The 16,756-nt window shown below is 43.8% G+C and overlaps 1 protein-coding gene across 1 annotated transcript; it reads left to right on the top strand.

The window, feature by feature from the left end:
- Nucleotides 1-7,579: 7,579 nt before the first annotated feature.
- On the top strand, nt 7,580-15,337 carry rps4x (ribosomal protein S4 X-linked). Its single transcript, XM_079215159.1, has 7 exons — nt 7,580-7,608; nt 8,137-8,214; nt 9,089-9,269; nt 10,553-10,650; nt 13,635-13,806; nt 13,885-14,042; nt 15,204-15,337. Exons 1-7 carry the CDS (start codon nt 7,606-7,608, stop codon nt 15,303-15,305), a joined length of 792 nt encoding a protein of 263 aa, XP_079071285.1. The 5' UTR covers nt 7,580-7,605; the 3' UTR covers nt 15,306-15,337.
- The last annotated feature ends 1,419 nt before the right edge of the window (nt 15,338-16,756 follow it).

Below are 16,756 nucleotides of genomic sequence, written 5' to 3' on the forward strand. Positions count from 1 at the left end.
TTTGATTCAAATCTATAAAAATGTTATCATCCTTTGGTCAAATTGTAGTGAAACTAATGACATTACATTTAAACATGTATGTGTATTAATGTTAGATAGCTTAAGCAAACAAACCTGAAGATATGTACTTTTACTTGTGTACACAAAGGCAGCATGAGCGAGCAAACCCCGAGGAAAGCCATAAAGCAGCTTTATCAAAGGGATCTGATCTGTTGTTTTAAGAATAATCTCTCTTTAAAGTTAGTTTCAGCATCACAGTGATGCAGTGATAGCTGTCTGTACATCCACGTGAAGACTGCACACAGATATACTAACAGATGAATCTGCACACTGTTATTGCTGCTAATGCATAATCAAACAAAAACACACGCAAGCCTCACCCTGAATTACCGCAAGATGATACTTCCTGTTTGCACCCCTAAGTACTGGCTACACTGTAACAAGATTACTGTAGAATACAGTAAGTAGCTGGCAGCAATGAGCAAGTAAGTAGCTGCAGTATATTTCACAGTATGCTTACTGTAAAATGAATCACAGTACCTATGGAATACTGTAGTCATTTTTACAGTAATAATCCCAGTACCGTCATGTACTCATCACAGTAACCATGTAGAGTTTACAGCAAATCCTAGTTTACTGTAACATGCATCACTGTATTCATTTTAATACTGTAAATGAATACTGTAAAATGAAGACAGTTTTTTTCAACAAAAGTCATTTATTTTAATATTTCAACATTTTAAATAAAACATTTACATTTTGTTTTTAGTTTGTAAACAACAATATTTTTTTATGGTATTCTTGAACATATAACAATTTAAATGTTCCTTTTTCTTCAAGTTACTATGACAATGTAAACATGTTTTAAAGTAATTTGACAGTAAACAGTCAAATTCAAGCACTGGAAGCAATAAAATATTCAGGTCAAGGGGGAAATGTATAAAAATAATTTGAACTGAAAAAAGTAATTGTAGTACAATAAAAAGTCCATGACTGACTTTACTGTATTGAACTGAATCCTCTCCCTGGACGGTCGTCTGGACACCTGGGCCTCAACATCAGCCTGGTGGGGGTTTCCTGCAACACAAAATAAACACACAATAGTACCATATTTATAAGGAGAGACATGAAAGAAACCCTTACTTTGATGTTCCCGGTCAAATAAAGGTGTATTTAGGGGGAAAGTGAGAAGATAAGCATTGTTTAGTCTGGAAGGTGTGGTTCACGTGGGGGGACGGGCACATGAAGCAGGACAGAGATGGTTCCATAACAAACACCTGCTTTATGGTTTGAAGTTTTAAATGTGTACAACTTTATACATGGGGCTGCGAACAAGTGTGTGTGTGTGTGTGTGTGAGAGAGAGAGAGAGAGAGAGAGAGAGAGAGAGAGAGAGAGAGAGAGAGAGAGAGAGAGAGAGAGAGCATTTTCTGAGCTAACTCTACATGGCAGACTGCACCAGCTGGTATAACGTTGGATATATATATAAATATATATATATATATATACTTATTTTTATACATACCGTAAAAGTTGGGTTACACGCCGCTACTACCTTCGGTCAGTGTCCCTGTTTGCTCCCCGCTGTAGGCAGCTGGCGCTCATGCTAGTTCCCCCGCTAACTTCCGCTAGCTCTCCGCTAGCTCTCCGCTAGCTAGCTCCCCGACAACCACCGAAGGTAGCGGGACCATCCCCGGCTCGACACCCGACTTGGGCAGAGGGGACGCGGGCATTATCACCAGCAGTGGCCGGTAGCAGCAGCAGCGGGGAGCTAGCAGTAGGAGCGGGGAGCTAGCAGCAGCGTTAGCTAGCGCTGCTCCTAGCTTGCTACAGCGGGACACTGACCGGAGGTAAGAGCGGCTTGTAACCCGACTTTTACGGTATATGTATATACAAATATGATTTTATGACTTTATTTTATGACTTCTGGACCCCCTGCAGTTCGCCTACAGGGCCAACAGGTCTGTAGGCATCCCGTCTCTGCTGCAGGACAAGCTCTCCCAGCTTTCCCTGTTTACGACGACAATAAAGGGTGAACGAACTAAACGGGCCTCTCTTACTTGATTTGATTAACTTGATTTAATTGTATTCCTCCCATCATTGCACTTTTTTATCGTTAAATGTTTATTGTTGTTATTGTTAGATGTCATGCACCTCCCACCAGGATAAATCCCTTGTATGTGAAAACATACATGGCAATAAATGGTTCTTTATTCTGATTCTGATGTGGGTGGACTATTTAGTTGTGTAAAGAAATAGCTGAGAATGGCTGCCCCCTAGTGGCGTTATGCTGTAACTGCTGCTATTGTTCTGGTTTGCAGTAGAGGGGTTTTACATGATTATTGTCCTTGTTTATTAATATTAGTTGATACACACAAGCCCCAAAAAGATGTATTAATTTATTTGTCTCTGCTACCATATGGGTCATCATTAACTTTAAATAAGTGCATTGTGCGTCATAACAATATCAGCCAGTAGGAAGAGGACAGAAGATTGATTAAACTCGATGAAGCATTATTTACACTGACATTAGTTATTATTGCTCTAGATTATGTTAGACATTCCTCCATTAGTCCCGCAGTGAGGACATTTGCAGGATTACAGCAGCAAACAGGTAAAGTGCACACAGGAGACATAGTAAAATTAATATAAATAAACAGTAAACAGTAATAAAAACAGTAAGGAATGCGCAATAACAATATTATATATACGGACAGAATAACATGTATTATATTGCACAGTTGAGGTGGTTAAAGTGATTGAAGTGTTTTTTCTGTAATAAAGATATTTAAAATCAAACCCACAGTAATATGAACTTCATTTAAAACGTAACATTTTACATTTCATACATTTCATGTGAGGAGAACAATGTGAAGCAATGAGTGTTGGTAGTAGAACCGGATAGAACTTCATCTATGTTCACTCCTAAAACACAGACAGGAAAAGATGGATGTACAGAAGTGAATCATTACCTCACAGACAGAGATGAAGGTCCTGACCCTGGTCCAGACGACGGATGGAGCAAAAAGCACACAGATAACAGTAAAAGTGATCATCAGTTACCTTTAAAGAGCCTGGTGGTCTAAAGTCACAGCTGTAACCTGCAGAGCAGCGAGGGCGTCCTCTCCAGCTTCCGGACCACCTGGCAGGAGTTGGTGGAGGATCTGGGCTTCTGGAGGATAGTAACAGCAGATTAACAATGCTTTGCTCTATATTCACTTCATCTTCACCTTCTGAACCCCAGAGTCGATCTCCCAAGCCCAACCAGTCCAAATGGGGCCTCTGGTGTTATAAAGCAATACAAAATAAAAAATGGACTTACTTATGGCTGAAATAAGATGTATCAGGCCTTGTTTGGATCCTCTAGCTTCCTCTCAGTCGGCAGCACATGGCTAGAGTGAAGCGAGGACCGTTCAGGGACCAGGCAGAGAGTGGGAACTTTCAGTGTTGGCCGAGTTCGACACGATCGCTTGAAAATCCTGAACTAAAAAAATTATTAAAAATACTTAACTTCACTCAATCAAACCCAAACTTCGCACATATACTCCTAACATATATGTTGTATATTGAATCAAAATGTATTAATATAGTTACGATGTAAATAAACAAATTTTAGTTTATTTTTCTTTTATATATATTTTTCTTCTTTCCTTTTCTGTGTACTATCATAAACTAATATACCACTAACACATATATGAACGTATTATATATGTTCACCAGGGTTTTCTGTATATTACATTTTTTTTATTTATTCAAATAGACCTTGTGGTTTAGGAGATATTCAGTATTTAGTTGAATGCAAACCATTCGCAATCTTTGCCATTAAATTGGCGTTAAAAAGGACTTGTAACCCATGGAGACTGCATGTGCGGTACCTTTTCCCACCTGTTGGTTTTCTGTGTACGACGCCACAGGCAGAGGGAGGACGGCCATCGGCATGGTCTCCAGCTTGGAGTCCCCTGTTGAAGCCCTTCACCTCCTGCTCCTAGTCCTTCTGACCTCAGGGTTCTACAATCTGACCTCAGGGTTCTACGCTCTGACCTCAGGGTTCTACACTCTGACCTCAGGGTTCTACGCTCTGACCTCAGGGTTCTACACTCTGACCTCAGGGTTCTACACTCTGACCTCAAGGTTCTACACTCTGACCTCAAGGTTCTACACTCTGACCTCAGGGTTCTACACTCTGACCTCAAGGTTCTACACTCTGACCTCAAGGTTCTACACTCTGACCTCAAGGTTCTACAATCTGACCTCAGGGTTCTACACTCTGACCTCAGGGTTCTACGCTCTGACCTTAGGGTTCTACAATCTGACCTCAAGGTTCTACAATCTGACCTCAGGGTTCTACACTCTGACCTCGGGGTTCTACGCTCTGACCTCAGGGTTCTACGCTCTGACCTCAAGGTTCTACACTCTGACCTCAAGGTTCTACACTCTGACCTCAAGGTTCTACGCTCTGACCTCAGGGTTCTACACTCTGACCTCAAGGTTCTACACTCTGACCTCGGGGTTCTACGCTCTGACCTCAGGGTTCTACGCTCTGACCTCAGGCTTCTACGCTCTGACCTCAGGGTTCTACACTCTGACCTCAAGGTTCTACACTCTGACCTTAGGGTTCTACAATCTGACCTCAAGGTTCTACAATCTGACCTCAAGGTTCTACACTCTGACCTCAGGGTTCTACACTCTGACCTCGGGGTTCTACGCTCTGACCTCAGGGTTCTACGCTCTGACCTCAGGCTTCTACGCTCTGACCTTAGGGTTCTACAATCTGACCTCAAGGTTCTACAATCTGACCTCAAGGTTCTACAATCTGACCTCAGGGTTCTACACTCTGACCTCAGGGTTCTACACTGTGACCTCAAGGTTCTACGCTCTGACCTCAGGGTTCTACACTGTGACCTCAAGGTTCTACACTCTGACCTCAAGGTTCTACACTCTGACCTCGGGGTTCTACGCTCTGACCTCAGGGTTCTACGCTCTGACCTCAGGCTTCTACGCTCTGACCTCAGGGTTCTACACTCTGACCTCAAGGTTCTACACTCTGACCTTAGGGTTCTACAATCTGACCTCAAGGTTCTACGCTCTGACCTCAGGGTTCTACAATCTGACCTCAAGGTTCTACACTCTGACCTTAGGGTTCTACAATCTGACCTCAGGGTTCTACGCTCTGACCTCAGGCTTCTACGCTCTGACCTCAGGGTTCTACACTCTGACCTCAAGGTTCTACACTCTGACCTTAGGGTTCTACAATCTGACCTCAAGGTTCTACACTCTGACCTCAGGGTTCTACACTCTGACCTCGGGGTTCTACGCTCTGACCTCAGGGTTCTACGCTCTGACCTCAGGCTTCTACGCTCTGACCTTAGGGTTCTACAATCTGACCTCAAGGTTCTACAATCTGACCTCAAGGTTCTACGCTCTGACCTCAAGGTTCTACAATCTGACCTCAGGGTTCTACGCTCTGACCTCAGGGTTCTACACTGTGACCTCAAGGTTCTACCCTCTGACCTTGGGGTTCTACGCTCTGACCTCAGGGTTCTACACTCTGACCTCAAGGTTCTACGCTCTGACCTCGGGGTTCTACGCTCTGACCTCAAGGTTCTACACTCTGACCTCAAGGTTCTACGCTCTGACCTCAGGGTTCGCTGCTTCTGTCCGTCTTTTCTCCGTCACTTTCCCCCTCCATGATGTTTAGAGCAGTGGTTCTCAAATGGGGGTACGTGAAGGCACTCCAGGGTGTACGAGATTTTGTTGTTGTTGTTGTTAAAATGTTTGAAAAAAATCTATTATTTAAAATATCCTTTAAAATGTGTTATTTAATAAATATTCAATCCAATATAAGTGTTAAAGTTTCCCCATTAAAGAGACCCGTGGATGGACGTCAAAGCAGCGGCTCGTCTCACCGTGTGTGACGGAGACGATGTCCTCTTACGTCCAATAAACAGGAAGGTCTCATCGTTCATTGATGAGACGCGTTTTAATCCCAAAAGTCTCTCCACGCTGCAGGAGGTCAGGAGGTCAGGAGGTCAGGAGGTCATCAGAGGTTTGACCCTGAAGAGTTCACTATGTTGCTGCTTCATTTCTTCATTAAGAGGACCGAAATACAGACTTGTTTCCTTCAGGTTGTCCTCCACATGCACACGGAGCAAACTCTGAACTTTTCTAAACCACGACACTACCGAGCACACACACACACATTTGCATCAGTCAAATGAGTGTTTGCATACTGGAAATTACTCTCAGTTGATTGGGTAAAATGGGCCTCGTCTTGACGTAGAGGCAAATGTCTCAGTGTCTCAGTGTCTGTGTCTCAGTGTCTCTGTCTCAGTGTCTCAGTGTCTCAGTGTCTCAGTGTCTCAGTGTCTCTGTCTGTGTCTCAGTGTCTGTCACAGTGTCTCTGTCTCAGTGTCTCTGTCTGTGTCTCAGTGTCTCTGTCTGTGTCTCAGTGTCTCTGTCTGTGTCTCAGTGTCTCAGTGTCTCAGTGTCTCTGTCTCAGTGTCTCAGTGTCTCTGTCTCAGTGTCTGTCACAGTGTCTCTGCAGAACAGTGCGTTAACAATGTCATGACAGACACATGCAAAACTGCAACAAGGACATGGCCAAAAAAGGAGTGGCTTGTCCCTCACAGGGACACTTATACTGAACAGACTGGTTATGTTGTTCCCTGATAAAAGACAAATGTTTCTTCTGGTACCTGTTCATTAAAAAAAAGAAAACTGATGTATATACTGTTGTTAACTTGCTGTTGCTCCAGAGTGAGTGCCTGTTATATTGTTCTGATAACATTACTTTAAAATAAAAGCGTGCAATACACTAATTTTTACTCATTTGTTCATCTTTGCCCAGAACTAATATATAATAATTATAATATATATAAAATGTATATATATGTAGATATATATATATATATATATATATATATATATATATATATATATATATAATATATATAATATGTATATATATTATATATATATATATAAAATGTATATATATACTAATATAATATATATAATATGTATATAAAATGCATAATATATATATATAATATGTATATAGAATACATATACATATATATATATATATAATATAATATGCATATAGAAAATATATATAATATGCATACATTATATATATGCACAAATATATATATATATATATATATATATATATATATATATATATATATATGTGTATATATATAATAATGCACAAATATATATATTATATATATATTGTTATTATATATATTATATGTGCATTTTATATACATATTATATATATTAAAATTAGTATATATATACATTTTATATATATATATATATATATATAATATATATATATATATATATATATATATATATGTATATATACATATTATATGTATTATATATATCCTCAGCCGTATATGAAGTATTAAATAAAAAACTGCTACCTTCACTGAGTATAGGCTTGATAAAACATATTTATAGTCCACAAACTGAATGATAAGAATTGCAGTTGTGATATCGCGACTTTCCGTACTTTTGTCCGTCCCCGTCTGCCGTAGTCGGCCTTATCCTCCTAAACCGGAAGCCGGCAGGTCCTTTTCCGCGCAGACTCCAACATGGTGAGCTGTTCCTCCTCGCGATTCCTCTCTGAATTAATCACTAAACATCACTTTCTGCTGTCGTAATATCGCAAACATACACGTGCTGGGTTGAAATCCTGCTTCTTATTAAATTATCAACGTCTAAATGGTAACCACAAGTATGGATTCTCGGTCTTTAACTCACGATTTAAGAAAAGGATCTCAACCCACTTGTTAGCTTTGACCGGGGCCATCTTTTTTTTTTTTTTTAGCTTGCTAAATTAACGGTTAAAAACTGTTAAATGGCTGAAGCGTCACATTTACGTTCGCGGCGTGATCAGACTTGTGTACATTGTGTGTCGCAGAATGTGTATAACAGTTAAATGATGTATAAGTAAATGTGTGTTAGCGTTCGTTTAGCTAGGCCGCAGCTAAGCGGCGCCCTGTCCTGCGCCACGCTAGCCGACCCGCGCGTCTCTTTTCCGGGGGGCCTAAACGCTATAAATACCTCCACGTTTCCCCCGCTGTTGCCCCGTGACTTACCCGGTTTCCCCCCTCTCTCTCCAGGCAAGAGGACCGAAGAAGCACCTGAAGCGCGTCGCAGCGCCCAAGCACTGGATGCTTGACAAGCTCACTGGAGTTTTTGTAAGTAATTGTCTTTTTGGGGTATTTTATCCTTTTTTTTTTTTTTTAATGCTGTGTAGTTTGTTTTTTGTCTTTGAAATGTTGTATGGTCGTTTTGCATGAATGGAGTCACGTGTGAAATGCTTTAGATGGGCAGGAAGTTTGCTCACTTTGACTTTATTGTCTATTTTTTCTAATATGTGCCAGAACATATCTTTATTTATCTATTTGCAAAAGCACCTCAGCTTCATTTCCAGGACTACAATAATAGATGTATGCTTCACTTGGACATGAACGCTTATGTTAGTGACCAGGAGTCAGTGAAAGACTGAGTCAGTACACTAACTAGTATTTCTGTCCAATAACTAGAAGTAAATACACCAGTTTGCTGCTGAATTAAGTTTGTGTGTCTCTACTGGCTGCAAACTTTAGGAATATATGTGCAACTTGTAAGAAAAAATAGCTACTAGTTTCATTCAAATGATGACATTTTAGAAATACCGTTTTTATTTTCAAATATAACTTAATTAAAATGTAAAAAAGCACGGGTTTGTTCTATGACACAGACGGCGGCCATGTTGGCTTTATAATAGGATGTATGTTGACATCTAAGGTTCACTTTAATGCATTTTTTTTATTCGTTAAAACCGGAGTGATGGCTATTATTTCTACTACTGTCTTTTTTTCCTTCAAAATATACCTTTTAAAATCATACAGAATGGACATGAATCCTCAACTACTAGATCTATTTGTTCTATACACAGTATATGGATCACTGTTGTCATATCCACATGCTTTAAAATATCTTAATAGGCGCTACTTCCGAAACCAGGATGTAAATAATTGATATATAAGTGTTATATAGTCTTCTTACGCTTGTTGTCGTCGTCCTCAGGCTCCTCGTCCTTCCACCGGTCCCCACAAGCTGAGGGAGTGCCTGCCGCTCATCATCTTCCTGAGGAACCGCCTGAAGTACGCCCTGACCGGGGACGAGGTGAAGAAGATCTGCATGCAGAGGTTCATCAAGATCGACGGCAAAGTCCGCACCGACATCACCTACCCCGCCGGGTTCATGGGTGAGTCCACCAGATCGGCCTTTTTTTAGATGTAGGACTTAGCTTTCAGGAGGAAGGAGGACCGGTGATGACCATTTTGGTTTTGATCAGCAATGAGCTGAAACTACACGACCAATTCCTCTAAGAAGTTCTGAGCTCCAACTCCCGACACTTGTTGCGTCTTTAACTCGTTATTGGAGGTCAAATGTGGGACTTTGACGTTACGTTGCTTCTATTTTTGTCAACTAAATGTGAGTGTTCACTTTCCCTCGCTCGGTTTGTGTCGTTGATTTTCCTCTGAGGAAATCTGTCGGTCCATATTCAGGCAAACAGCCATTTAGACCAAAGAGGGGATGGTTTGCAGTCCGTTATTTTGGTAGAAGTTTAAAATAATTCAGCTTCACTGTCCGTTTCTTTGGCGTGAAAAGCTCTTTTTAAATAACATTTCCAGTGCATTTTGTATGAAGAATCTCTCCACACTTCACTGGAGTAGTTTAAACTTTTCACAGTCGTTGTGTTTATCCAAGACGGAAACAACCTGAGTGTCATCGGGTCTTCAGCAGATGTTTAACGTCTCAAACAGCCGCCACATGGAGGTGTGGCGTTTTTTAATTTGTAAATCCAAGGGACGCCGTCGCAGCACGATGACCGCTCCTACTTCACACACTGCACTACAGCCTCTTTTTAAATGCATCTAGGAAGTAGTATAACGTACTTTATTATATAACCCATTGATAACAATTATGCTTTCTCATATATATACTTGTAACTTTCAGTGTTTTATGACGCTTGTGGAATGAAAAATTAACCAAATGATGATTTTTCCTCCACATTTGGCTGCACATCCAGTTTTTGTCTTGGATTAATTGATCCGTTGAACTCTGATACAGAACATTTTCTGAATGTGAGAGTGCTTTTGGTTTCCTCTGTTCTGTGGTGGTGAGTTTCTATCCCAGTATAATAAACTGGTAGCTCGAGGAGAAAATCAATAATTAGCGTGGGCTGAAAGTTGTCAAATAAGACGAGATGTTGTGTTGGTGTAATTTGCATATTGTTAAACCGCTGTGAGTTCAAATGAAAAGAGTTAGTAGGCGTTAAATGGTTTGAATTGGCTCGACAAGATGGCAGTAAACTGGTGTTGGGTCATGAGACGAGGTGGGAAGTCTTCAGTATTGGTGTTTGTGGTTTTGACAGCGGATAAACGGACCATAAGAAAAAAGATGTCGGCTTTTAAAGTCAATTTCCAAAGCATTCAATGTTTTTTGACTGTGATTTTAGGTGCTAAGACTTTTCTTCTTTTCCAGATGTGATCAGCATCGAGAAGACCGGAGAGCACTTCCGTCTGATCTACGACGTGAAGGGACGCTTCACCGTCCACCGCATCACCGCCGAGGAGGCCAAGGTAGGAACGCTGTCAGTAATTCAGCTTCCTGCTGCAGGTTTTTGGGATTTAGACGGTTGTGAACGTGTAATTGGCACGCGAAACGGGCTTTAAGGATTTATTTTACTCTTTTCCGACGGTCCTTGAACGCACCATGTGCAACAAACGCTAACATCAGACAAAGCAGCAAAAACAAAGATTACAATTTCACCCCAAATATATAATAATAACATTCTGGTGATCGGTTCATCCGAGACCAACAGTCATGTGACTGACGGAGCTGTTGAAGAGAGGATGTAAATAGTTCAATATAAATATATCTACTAGACTTTTCACAGAATATATTAATGTGTAACTTCAGACGGAGCAATGATGATATTTTTGGTTTTGATCAGCAATGAAATAAAACCTACCAATCCTCTAAGAAGTTCTGAGCTCCTCGACTAGGACATACTTTTTTTCCAACAATGCACAATCATGCGTGTTCCCCTAGCGCTCCTCTTCCTCGCGCTCTTCCTCCGGTTCCTCCTCTTCCTCGTCCGTCTCCTAACGCTCCCCTTCCTCGTGTGGTCCCTCCTCCTCTTCCTCGTGTGGTCGCTCCTCCTCTTCCTCGTGTGGTCGCTCCTCCTCTTCCTCGTGTGGTCGCTCCTCGTCCGGTCGCTCCTCTTCCTCGTCCGGTCGCTCCTCCTCTTCCTCGTCCGGTCGCTCCTCCTCTTCCTCGTCCAGTCGCTCCTCCTCTTCCTCGTCCGGTCCCTCCTCCTCTTCCTCGTCCGGTCCCTCCTCCTCTTCCTCGTCCGGTCCCTCCTCTTCTTCCTCGTCCGGTCCCTCCTCTTCTTCCTCGTCCGGTCCCTCCCGCTCCTCCTCTTCCTCGTCCGGTCCCTCCCGCTCCTCCTCTTCCTCGTCCGGTCCCTCCCGCTCCTCCTCTTCCTCGTCCGGTCCCTCCCGCTCCTCCTCTTCCTCGTCCAGTCCCTCCCGCTCCTCCTCTTCCTCGTCCGGTCCCTCCCGCTCCTCCTCTTCCTCGTCCGGTCCCTCCCGCTCCTCCTCTTCCTCGTCCGGTCCCTCCCGCTCCTCTTCCTCGTCCGGTCCCTCCCGCTCCTCCTCCTCCTCCTCGTCCGGTCCCTCCCGCTCCTCTTCCTCGTCCGGTCCCTCCCGCTCCTCCTCTTCCTCGTCCGGTCCCTCACGCTCCTCTTCCTCCTCCGGTCCCTCACGCTCCTCTTCCTCGTCCGGTCCCTCACGCTCCTCTTCCTCCTCCGGTCCCTCACGCTCCTCTTCCTCCTCCGGTCCCTCACGCTCCTCTTCCTCCTCCGGTCCCTCACGCTCCTCCTCTTCGTCCGGTCCCTCCCGCTCCTCTTCCTCCTCCGGTCCCTAACGCTCCTCCTCTTCGTCTTCCGGTCCCTCCCGCTCCTCCTCTTCCTCTTCCGGTCCCTCCCGCTCCTCCTCTTCGTCCGGTCCCTCACGCTCCTCCTCTTCCTCGTCCGGTCCCTCCTCCTCGTCCGGTCCCTCACGCTCCTCCTCTTCCTCGTCCGGTCCCTCCCGCTCCTCCTCTTCGTCCGGTCCCTCCCGCTCCTCCTCTTCGTCCGGTCCCTCACGCTCCTCCTCCTCGTCCGGTCCCTCCCGCTCCTCCTCTTCGTCCGGTCCCTCACGCTCCTCCTCTTCCTCGTCCGGTCCCTCACGCTCCTCCTCTTCCTCGTCCGGTCCCTCCTCTTCGTCCGGTCCCTCACGCTCCTCCTCTTCCTCGTCCGGTCCCTCACGCTCCTCCTCTTCCTCGTCCGGTCCCTCCTCCTCGTCCGGTCCCTCCCGCTCCTCCTCTTCGTCCGGTCCCTCCCGCTCCTCCTCTTCGTCCGGTCCCTCCCGCTCCTCCTCTTCGTCCGGTCCCTCCTCTTCGTCCGGTCCCTCACGCTCCTCCTCTTCCTCGTCCGGTCCCTCCTCCTCGTCCGGTCCCTCACGCTCCTCCTCTTCCTCGTCCGGTCCCTCCTCCTCGTCCGGTCCCTCACGCTCCTCCTCTTCGTCCGGTCCCTCCCGCTCCTCTTCCTCCTCCGGTCCCTAACGCTCCTCCTCTTCGTCTTCCGGTCCCTCCCGCTCCTCCTCTTCCTCTTCCGGTCCCTCCCGCTCCTCCTCTTCGTCCGGTCCCTCACGCTCCTCCTCTTCCTCGTCCGGTCCCTCCTCCTCGTCCGGTCCCTCACGCTCCTCCTCTTCCTCGTCCGGTCCCTCCCGCTCCTCCTCTTCGTCCGGTCCCTCCCGCTCCTCCTCTTCGTCCGGTCCCTCACGCTCCTCCTCCTCGTCCGGTCCCTCCCGCTCCTCCTCTTCGTCCGGTCCCTCACGCTCCTCCTCTTCCTCGTCCGGTCCCTCACGCTCCTCCTCTTCCTCGTCCGGTCCCTCCTCTTCGTCCGGTCCCTCACGCTCCTCCTCTTCCTCGTCCGGTCCCTCACGCTCCTCCTCTTCCTCGTCCGGTCCCTCCTCCTCGTCCGGTCCCTTCCGCTCCTCCTCTTCGTCCGGTCCCTCCCGCTCCTCCTCTTCGTCCGGTCCCTCCCGCTCCTCCTCTTCGTCCGGTCCCTCCTCTTCGTCCGGTCCCTCACGCTCCTCCTCTTCCTCGTCCGGTCCCTCCTCCTCGTCCGGTCCCTCACGCTCCTCCTCTTCCTCGTCCGGTCCCTCCTCCTCGTCCGGTCCCTCCCGCTCCTCCTCTTCGTCCGGTCCCTCCTCCTCGTCCGGTCCCTCACGCTCCTCCTCTTCCTCGTCCGGTCCCTCCTCCTCGTCCGGTCCCTCCCGCTCCTCCTCTTCATCCGGTCCCTCCCGCTCCTCCTCTTCGTCCGGTCCCTCCCGCTCCTCCTCCTCCTCGTCCGGTCCCTCCCGCTCCTCCTCTTCGTCCGGTCCCTCCCGCTCCTCCTCCTCGCCCGGTCCCTCCCGCTCCTCCTCTTCGTCCGGTCCCTCCCGCTCCTCCTCTTCGTCCGGTCCCTCCCGCTCCTCTTCCTCCTCCGGTCCCTAACGCTCCTCCTCTTCCTCCGCAGTACAAGCTGTGCAAGGTGAAGAAGCTGATGATCGGCACCAAGGGGATCCCTCACCTGGTGACCCATGACGCTCGCACCATCCGCTACCCCGACCCCCTGATCAAGGTCAACGACACCATCCGCATCGACCTGGACACCGGCAAGATCACCGACTTCATCAAGTTTGACACCAGTAGGTTCCCCTCACGCTGCAGACGCTCTATTAGAACGAGCCTTCATGGTCTTGCGTAACCTCTCACCTGTCCCCCAGGTAACCTGTGCATGGTGACCGGCGGCGCTAACTTGGGGCGCATCGGCATCATCACCAACCGGGAGCGCCACCCCGGCTCCTTCGACGTGGTGCACGTCAAGGACAGCACAGGAAACAACTTCGCCACCCGGCTCTCCAACATCTTCATCATCGGCAAGGTGAGGAAGAGGAGGAGCGTTTAGATTTCTCATAACGGGGAAATTAGACTTTTTTGTGTGTGTGTGTGTATGTATATATTTAACTCAGATGGAGCGATGATGATCATTTTGGTTTTGATCAGCAGTGAAAAAACCCGACCAATCCTCTAAGAAGTTCTGAGCTCCTCGACTAGAAAATAGTTTTTATGTGTGAAATATAATAAAATGCGTTGGTAGAAGAGAGGTGACGTACGCTTGTATGTCGTGTATGAAATGCTCCGAACACGGTAAAAAGTGCAAATAAAAGCGGTAAAAAGAGCACAATTTGTTTTGTAATGACCGCCAAAGTAAAATACCAGGAAGTAGCTGTAAGCTAACTCCAGATCCACCGCTTGTTTCGTCTTTTTTTGTATGCAGACGCCCGTTTTATCGAGCGTGATCATCTTTTTAAATGAAAAAAAGGCAGAAGTACACAGTATTAGTGGTAATTGAGAAGGATTATTTATGTAAAACGCATCAGTACTCCTTGTGCCGTATTTAAATAAAGGATGGTGCATAAATGTTTAATAATGTGCTCCATCCCTTTAGAAGTAAAAGCTAATCGCCGTGTGAGGAAGTGTTTACACTACAAGTAATGACATCAGTAGTAAAGTGCTGTTGGGTCTGAAATGTGTAACGCAAAGCAGGAAGTCTGACTGAATTACCAAAATAAAACCAAACATTCATTAATTATAGAAGTTTGAAGACACATTTTTATTTTTATTCTAATAAACGTCACACGTTTTGGTTCAGAAAATGTTTTTAAATGATTCAATTAATGTAAAATAAATCTTTATTAAAATGTACATTAATCTTTACTAGATTTCAAAATAAACTACCTGTATAAATATGTACATGGCGAATTTAAAGATGAATTAAGGGCTGCAGTTTGTGCAGCTTTCCCTCCAGAGGCGTCTTCAAATTCTGTTTTATCCAACAATCTGAATGACAAGTGTACACATTGGTGAAATGAATTAATTCATATTTATTTTTAAAATTTCTCCGAAAGAAAGCCGCTTATGTCACACAGAAGTTCTTAATTAAATAGAAAATGCTCCGTAGGGAGAGAACCGGTTTCTATTGTTCCTGAGATGTGACTGGCTGTAATATTAATATTAATATTAATATTAATGTATGTTTCAGGGCAACAAGCCGTGGGTGTCCCTGCCCCGAGGAAAGGGGATCCGTCTGACCATCGCTGAGGAGCGAGACAAGAGGCTGGCGGCCAAGCAGGGCAGCAGCTAGAGGATCACTCAATAAACGATATTTACTAAACACGGAGCCTCTGCTCTTTATTCTATGTCCGTGACCTTTTCTTTAATGTCCGTGACCTTTTCTTTAATGTCCGTGACCTTTTCTTTAATGTCCGTGACCTTTTCTTTAATGTCCGTGACCTGCTCATCGGTTACAGGATGTCCTGATAAATGTTCCGTTTTAATCAAAACTCACTTCACATTTAAGGTTGTATTCCGTTTTAAACTAGAAAGTTAACTGTTTTTAAGGTTGTGTGTATGGCGGTGATGTTAATGCAGCTGGAAACTCACTGACTTTATCTTTTGGTGCCACAATCTGAATGAAAACCCAAACTGTTTCATTAAGAACGTACTTTTTTTTTTTTTTTGGAGACTTTTTCGTTTATTTTAACTAGATATTAAAGGAATAAATAAAAAAAATTAGGATTAATTTCATTTATTGTCTTTTAAAGGGATACTATTTTATATAAATTAAATAAGTTTTTATAAATGTCTTTATTTAAAATGGTGCCGCAGTCTGACTGAAAATACTTTTTCATGAATGTTAATCTTTAAGGCAGTTTTCGTTTTTCTGAAGTGTTTATTTTAACTAGATATTAAATGAATAAAAAGATAATTTGGGCTTTATTTTCCATAGGAGTAATTTAGTTCCCCGTTATTAAAGTTTATTTGTATCTCATTACTTCAACTCGACTCAAAGTGCTTCTAATAAAGCATCAAAACAACACGCACAAGATTTAAACTATTAAACATTCATTGAACTTCAAAAAGTTGCACTTCATCTTGTATGAAATATTTTTTTATTTTGTATAAATGTCTTAAAAAATATTAGATATTAAATGAATAAATAAAAGTTAATTTGGTTTAATGTCTATTAAAGGCAAGTTTATTCAAAGTCGATGAAAGCATCAAAACAACGCAGAAGAAAAGATCTAAAAACAATTAAGAATATTCATGCACTCCATCTTGTATGAAATACGTTTTTATTTTTTATAAATCGTCATATTTTTAAAATACTGCCACAATCTGAATGAAATTAAATAATTTTTCATTAAAAATGTGAATTTGAGGCATTTTTATTTTAACCAGATAATAAATGAATGAAAAGTAATTGCATGTGTTGTCTGTTAAAGGGACACTTCATCCTGTGTATATAAGGTTTTTATTCCATAAACCATGTCTTGTTTAAGGAACGACGCCACAATCTGAATAAAAACCCAGAATGTTTCTTTAAAAACGTCAATCTGAGAGACAGTTTCTCTTTCTGAAGAGTTTTTATTTTAACTAGATATTACATTAATAAAAGATCATTTAATATTAATTGTCCATGAGGAGTAATTTAGTGTATGTTCCTTTAAAGGGACACTTCTTGTATATATTAAATAAGTTTATTTTAATACATCTTAAGCAACAATCCAACATAATATATAATAATAGAACCTG

This window comes from Taurulus bubalis (assembly GCF_910589615.1).
Source record: "Taurulus bubalis genome assembly, chromosome: 3".
Taxonomy (NCBI): Eukaryota; Metazoa; Chordata; class Actinopteri; order Perciformes; family Cottidae; genus Taurulus; species Taurulus bubalis.